The sequence below is a fragment of the Helianthus annuus genome, chromosome 7 (assembly GCF_002127325.2).
Source record: "Helianthus annuus cultivar XRQ/B chromosome 7, HanXRQr2.0-SUNRISE, whole genome shotgun sequence".
Classification (NCBI taxonomy): Eukaryota; Viridiplantae; Streptophyta; class Magnoliopsida; order Asterales; family Asteraceae; genus Helianthus; species Helianthus annuus.
The window spans coordinates 48,770,247-48,777,963 of record NC_035439.2 but is presented as its reverse complement, the minus strand read 5'-3'; the positions used below and the strand labels follow the sequence as shown (position 1 = coordinate 48,777,963).

Below are 7,717 nucleotides of genomic sequence, written 5' to 3'. Positions count from 1 at the left end.
GAATAAGCGTAACTGATTATGAAAACGTAACTGCTTATGTCGAAAGATACTTGTCTACTCGAAACATAGTTATTGTCGAAAGATGCTTGTAGTCGAAACATAGTTGTGACCGAAAGATATCTGTTGACCGAAAGATACATGTTGACCGAAAGATATGTGTGTGATCGAAAGATGACAATAGGTTCGAAACATAACCTTCGGTCCGAAAGATAACTGAGATAACTAATGTGTCGAAAGATAAGGGTGGATCGAAAGATGCTTGGTTATGAATGTACTTTGAAAGATGGAATTATATGTTTGATTTATTTGGCATGCCATGCTTGATGAACGTTAACATTTGTATACGTGAAGTAATACGTGTTGTGCCGTTATGCAAACTGACTGTTATGTGAACATTAAATTGCATGCGTATCATTGCGAACATGAACTGATTTGTTATACGTGCATACAATAGGACGTGACTAATTACTTGTGAGTGCATAATCTAGCATACCGAGCAAACCAAGGTGAGTTCACACTCTTACCAAGGCATGGGATTCCCGGGGTGTTGGGAATGGGATTGAAAGGTTGATTAGATACTTTATTGACACTATGCCTAGACTACTACTTTACTATCCTCGGTTGTGAAGGATACCTATAGTTACGAGTAGTCTAGTGGTTATACAACGTGGAACACCACCACACAGTAACGTGGAACACCACCACACAGTAACGTGGAACACCACCACACAGTAACGTGGAACACCACCACACAGTAACGTGGAACACCACCACACAGTAACGTGGAACACCACCACACAGTAACGTGGAACACCACCACACAGTAACGTGGAACACCACCACACAGTAACGTGGAACACCACCACCAGTAACGTGGAACACCACCACCAGTAGAACATACAATCGGCCCAGTAGAGCCACCTGTTACAAACGAACTTACTATTACGCATTTACTTTCTGTGAACTCGCTCAACTAGTTTGTTGATCATTCTGTTACATGCCTTGCAGATCGTTAGGTACTTGGAGCTTGCACTGGTGAAGCGGGTCGTTGTGGACAAGGATCGTGACTTTTCCGTTAAACTATTATGACACTTAAAACTGTTAACTACTACTGGTTTATTTACTATGCTTCCGCTACATTTTGAAACGATGATTTGTTTGATCACCTTTTGTATTGAATGGATGGTTTTTATTAATAATTAATGTATGTTCAATATGATTGGTGGCTTGATCCTGGTCAGTCACGCTCCCAAGCGGTGATACTCCGCAGGTGGATTTTGGGGGTGTGACAATAAGCAAATAAAATCTCATGTGGGGGCCACATAAATTCGGTTATAGGTGGGGGGGGGGGGTTCTAGATGTAGGATGAAACCATATGTTTAGTTTGTAACTGAATTGTAAGTATATAGTTAGTTATCTAGTTAGTTGATATTTATATGGGGTGTTATAAGGTTCAGGGATCATAACTAGCTCAGAAAAAGTGAAATAATGTTTTTAACAATATTTTAGTGTTCCGGGTAATGTCCGGTTGTTCGGTTAGATACCGCTTCGTTAAAGTGCTAAGTTATATCGTAAAGTGTCTTTTATGTAACTTTTTGTGACACTTTCAATTCCCGACACTTAGGAAAGCATACATGACCATTTTGCCATGTTTTTGCAAGTGACTAGCATGTTTAAATGCTGAATTTTGGTAATAAATGCAGAATTTTGCATTTTAAGTAAGTTTTAGGCACTTTCTGGCACCTAAACTATCACCTAGTGACGCAGTTTTATGGTCCTTACTTCCCTACACTCCATACTGGTGTAGTATCCTGTCTCTGGCTCATACTAGCCTCAAAAACATTGTTTGTCTATGTGCTGGCATTGTCAGCATGTTTCTGAATTATCCGCTCACTGTGCTAACTGTGCTTTGTGCATCAAGTTTGTCACTAAGGTTTGTGTGCAATAAATGGAGTGATAGTGTGAAATGTTATGCATATGTATGTATGATACAAAAATCATAAAGCAGGTTAATCATCAGTTGGAATTTAGCGCAGTCATTAAGCACAAATCAATATTAATTTAACGTACGGATGCATGCAGATTTGACAGTTGTCACAAGGACTACTTAAGGTAATTTACCACTTTACTTAAAACACCTTTAAAGCATGATGTACAACTCTCTAAAGCACAATACCCTTTCTACCTACCAATAATACCCTTTATACCCTAACCCACTTCATCCAATATTTGGGCAGCCAAAATTCTCATTAAACTTTTGAATTCACGCTTATCCGCTTACACCCTTTCCTGGCCTTACCTTTTCATTTGAAGAGAGAGAACGAAAAGAGAGAGAGAGAGAAATGAAGAGAGAGAGAGAGAGAGAGAGCACGTACCTGGTCGACCCAATCTCTGATCTCCTGTGCTGATGCTAAAATAACGTTTAGGGTTCTACAGATCTTGAAAATACCAGATGCCTTGAAGTTTGAATTCGCGTTTAGGGGTTTTTCAGATGCACATCGCCAGATCTAGGGTTACGAGTTCTTAGAGATTCACATCCGTTCCATCATATTTTCACCATAAATTACACTAAAAAACACTACATTTTCTCTCTCCTTTTCGATTAAATAATATCTTTTATGCATTTATCATTACCTTTTGTCTCTCCTCCACTCACAACCATTTTCAAAATATATAAAAAAATTATAGGGGGTGAAGAGTGTCCCTCAAATATACAGATAAACAGTAACATTTTCTCTCTCCTCCACTCACAATCACTTTTTTATACTCTTTAAATTATAAAAACTCTACACACATAACTTGATGAGAAAAATACTCGGATAGTCCCTGTGGTTTGCCCTTTTTCACCTTTAGTCCCTAACTTTCTAAAATTACAGCTATAGTCCCCAACTTTTGCAATTTCGTTCCCGAATAGTCCCTGGCGCGGATGAAGGTTAGTTTTTGGTGTTAAGTATGTTTGAAATTAATAAAATGCCCCACCTTCTTGATCAGGATTCAGGATTGAACCTCAATAAAATTACTTGCCATCCATCTCCTTGCAGCTTCCGACAACTTTCGATCTTCAACCTGTACATTTCTCAACTCCGGAGAATTCAGAATTACAAACTCAACGCCTTCCACCCAAATTCCATTGCAGTAAAGCAAATCAACACTCTTCAAATGCTTACAGTTCTTACACAACGAAATCAATGATATATCAGTTAACCTACTGCAACGTCGAATATTCGGTTTCCGTAACTCACGATACGAACTGATCATTGATGCAAAATCTTTATCAATCAACATGTGATTATAAGACAGATCCAGAGTTTTAACATTCTGTAAACTCTGAGCTAATTCCACAAGGAATCCGGTTTCTCGTTTAATAACATCACATTTAGTTAAAGCTAGTTCTTCAAGGCTATCACTCAAACCTAACCCTAGGGTTTTCAATCCTTCACTTGTAACCATAGCATAACTCTGCAACCGAAGAACATGTAACAGATCGAATTTCGCACCTTTTTCGATCAAATGACTGTCGTCTAAATCCAGAGGCAATTGTAGGTCAAGTTTTTGTAAATTACAATTCGTTTCATGGATGAAATGAAGCAAACTCTCTCTGTTACCGCCATCGTAAATTAACAATGACGATAATGAGTTTGAACAATTCTCAGCTAAATTAAGCAAAACTAAAGCAACATTTGACCTGCAAATCTTCAATTCGAGCTCGTGAAGGTTTGTCAATCGTGTTATGAAGCGCGAAAACGACTGATTACCGCTGATGCCGTTACAGTTCTCGAAAACGAGCTTCGTTAGGGTTTCGAAACTGCAATTTCTCCATAGCCAGTTTAGAGCGTAACCATCCGTGTGTATTCCGATCAAACTGATCCATTGTAACTACAAATCAGTAGTACTATTGGAGGTGATGTGATCAGAAACGGTTTCCCGGTGAGCCGTTTCCAATAACAGTGGTGGTGGTGAAGGCTGAGGTGGCCGGAGAGAGGGTGGTGGTGGTGGTTTGATTGTTGCAGACAAAGAGGAAGAAAGAAAGGGGAGAGAGGTTGGGGTAGGGAAGGAAAAAGGTGGGGCTCAATTTTTTTAATACTATAATTAGTTTATTGTTTTAATTATTTTTATTTAAGTAAGGGCAATTTCGTCATTTCACATTCACTTAACAGCAAAAACTAACCTCCATCCGCGCTAGGGACTATCCTGGAACGAAATTGCTAAAGTTGGGGACTATAGCTGTAATTTTAGAAAGTTAGGGACTAAAGGTGAAAAAAAGCAAACCACAAGGACTATCCGGGCATTTTTCTCTATATATATTGATGATAATAAAATTGTTAAACATTTCACACTTTCCCATTCGGTCGGTTTTGACATATTTTTGGGCCGAAGTGGTAACTATGGTTTTTGGAGAATGTAAATCAAACGGCCAGATCGGCTAGACCAGCCAAAACAGTTTGAATTTGGTCTATTTGGGCCGTTTTTTTTTTTCTTTTTTAACACGAAATTGTACAGCCAATAAAATGGTATGCTTAGAAAAAGTGGCCGAACGGTTTAGCTTTTAAGTATTAAAGCGTTTACGAAGAAATTTAAAAAAAAAAAACTTAAAGAGCACAGTTCGATCAGTTTCAACAGTTTTTGGACATAGTACAGGGTTTTAACCGAGTTCTCTATATTTTGCGCAGATGAAAGTTACTTGACAAACGGGTATTTAGACACTGTCATCAATTGGGTCCCGGGAATGGAAGGCATTTGTCTTAAGGATTTCCCGATAGCTTGGACCACGGACCCCATGGACGAAGTTCTGAAGTTCAGTATACAACTTAATCAAAGATCTCACCGAGTTTCACATCATATTTTCCACATATTCGAAGTGTTGGAGGGTAGCGTCATCAAAGCTTTATCATCAATGTATGATCATGTGTACACCATCGGCCCATCGCAATTACTTCTTGATCAGATACCCGAAACTGGAAGCTACAGTTTCCCCGGATACAGTTTACTAAAAGAAGAAGCTGAGTGTTTCGAATGGCTCGAGTCTAAAGAGCCAAATTCTGTTATTTATGTAAATTTTGGCAGTACAACGGTCATGTCTTTAAAAGACCTGTGAGAATTCGGTTGGGGACTTGCTAACAGCAACCACTATTTTGTTTGGATAATCCGATCCGGTTTAGTGATTGAGGAAACCGCGGTTTTGGGTCCTGAATTTGAGGAGCATATAAAAAAGAGAGGCTTTATTGCGAGCTGGTGTTCGCAGGAAAAGGTTCTGAACTATCCGTCGGTTGGAGGGTTTTTGAGTCATTGTGGGTGGGGGTCCACTATCGAGAGCTTGTCCGCTGGGGTGCCGATGATATGTTGGCCGCATCGGTTGGACCAGGTGACCAACTGTCGGTATATATGCGAGGAATGGGGGGTTGGGGTTAAGATGCAAGGGAGTAAAGTGAGACGCGATGAAGTTACGAGGCTTGTACAAGAGTTGATGGGAGAAGGAGGTCGCGGAATAAGGAACAAGGCTGTAGAGTGGAAGGAAAAGGCGCGCGTTGCCGCAGGTCCCTACGGTTCGTCTTCGTTGAACGTGGATGAAATCGTTAAGCAAATTATCATGATGGTATCATTAGGCTAGATTAGAACCTTTTGTTGTCAATTTTTTGTCCAGATGTATTGAGCCAATAGCTCAACTGGCTACTGGTTTAAGGTTTAGGAAATCATGGTCATGAAACATGAATTTACCAAAATTGTATTTGACTCATTAAAGTAGACAACATCAGTAGTATGCTAAACATCTTGACTTCAGTCACTAGTTTGATGAATAACATCATATTTTGTTTTGCAGTGTCATTTAATAAGCATATATTTTACTTTACCTCCTCCATGTTTATGCACACCCATTAAGACGAAAACCCTTAGGCTGGGTGGTGTGGGATAAACACTACGTCAGCGCCATGTATGCGTGATGTGCACAAAATGCAACATATAAATTACATCAATCGTGGCATAAAACTAACCCTTTTTTAGTACTAATGTTGGAAAAAGTGCGTTTTTGTCTTCCTTTTGTATTTTCAGGATTAAATGAGATCAAATGAACAAAAGAAGCAAAAAAGACAGCTAAATCTAACATAAATACAAGAAAAGGAACAAAAGTGGCATGCCCGACCTCCAGACAGCATCTTCCCAAGCAAAACAAAGAAGACAGAAGACTGAACACGCCCCGTGCTCAGTGAGCACGGGGTCGTGCCCAAGTGCCAGCAGAAAAGACAAACTTATAGAAGCTTCTACTGCCCACCATGGGGCCGTGCCCAGCGGACACAGGGGCGTGGTCAACTTCCTGCAGACGCATTTATCGTAATTACGAATTACAATTAATGAAGAGAAAGAGAGAGTCAGATGGACACGGGGCCGTGCCCAGCGGACACGGGGCCGTGCCCAAGCTTCTGTTCAGCCTATAAATAGGAGTGTTTGGAGCTCTTGCAACTCATCCCTTGGCACACCACCTCTCTCACACTTCACCCACCACCCACCACCACCATAACACCATCATCCACCACCATCATCCATTGTACATAATAGAGTGTGTGAGTCGTCTCGGGATCCAAGATTGATCGTAAGAGTTCTTGACAATCAAAGGCCATGTTTGCCTAAGTCTCTTACATCACTTGGTGAAGTCAAGTGTTTAGTGTAATACTTTTTATTTTTAATCTTTTGCACTTTTAATTGGTTTTGTATTAATGACTTTAATTACTAGTTTCTTATGTTGAAGGTGATTCCTCCTTATCGTTTGTCCGTGGTGTCTTGGCATTATTTTACTGTCTATATAAAATAAAAGATTTTCACCATTCATATCTTCACGGTCTATATGGAGGTATGTTGGCTACCTGGTCGGGGGTTAAGGGAACGGTTTGGTAAGAATCTTGCCATTGTTCAGTGTATAGATTCTGCAAAGGACATGGGTCAAATTTAGTAGGACCTCCTTCAATACCCAAAGGTATTGGATGGCGGGGGTCCAAACTCTTTGATCCCCTCATAAGTTAAACTACTATTAAAACTTTAACCCAACTACTTAGGACTGTATCCCTGCTGACTTAGACTACTTAGCTGAGGGTAACATCACCTTCAAAAGAGGGGCCTACCACATTATGCATTAATAACTTAATTAATTATCTTTCAATAATCCGACCCTTTAGGATTGTATCCTTGCTGACTCAAACTACTGGGTTGAGGGTAACGTCGCTTTCAAAAGAGGGGCCTACTACAATAACTAAGATAATCTCTTAAACAAGTGCAAAAGTGCGAAAATAATCAAAGGTTACACTACACACGAGTCGGATCCAAGTGATTCATCTTGTCTATCTGTTTTTACTTTTATTTTATTTTTCAGCATTTTAGTTAATTTTATTTTTCTAGTTTAAAAATCTTTTTCTAACATTTTGATTTGATTAGACGTTGAGGATAAACCGGTACTAAAAGCTCTTGTGTCCTTGGACGACCTCGGTATCTTACCAACACTATACTACGTCCACGATAGGTGTACTTGCCCATATGTGTGTTTAGTGTTAGTAAATATCATGTTTTATAAATTTAAAACTTGGCTAAAAAGTGTAAAAGGGCTTAAAATATATACCTAAAATATAACACACTTCTCGCACATCAAGTTTTTGGCACCGTTGCCGGGGACACATGGATTTTAAGAAATCTTAAAATCGACGGCCTAATCTGTTTTTCAAAACGCGCGCAC

General features: G+C 39.6%; 1 protein-coding gene and 1 pseudogene across 1 annotated transcript; one reads left to right on the top strand and one right to left on the bottom strand.

Annotated features, from left to right (window-relative positions):
- Positions 1-2,994: 2,994 nt before the first annotated feature.
- On the bottom strand, positions 2,995-3,871 carry LOC110866458 (F-box/LRR-repeat protein 2). The gene is made up of 2 exons (XM_022115605.1): positions 3,771-3,871; positions 2,995-3,685 (listed from the first exon to the last, which is right to left on the bottom strand). The coding sequence occupies exons 1-2, from the start codon at positions 3,869-3,871 to the stop codon at positions 2,995-2,997; spliced, it is 792 nt and encodes a 263-aa protein (XP_021971297.1).
- Positions 3,872-4,385: 514 nt separating this feature from the next.
- LOC110866457 lies at positions 4,386-5,608 on the top strand (annotated as a pseudogene).
- Positions 5,609-7,717: the final 2,109 nt, after the last annotated feature.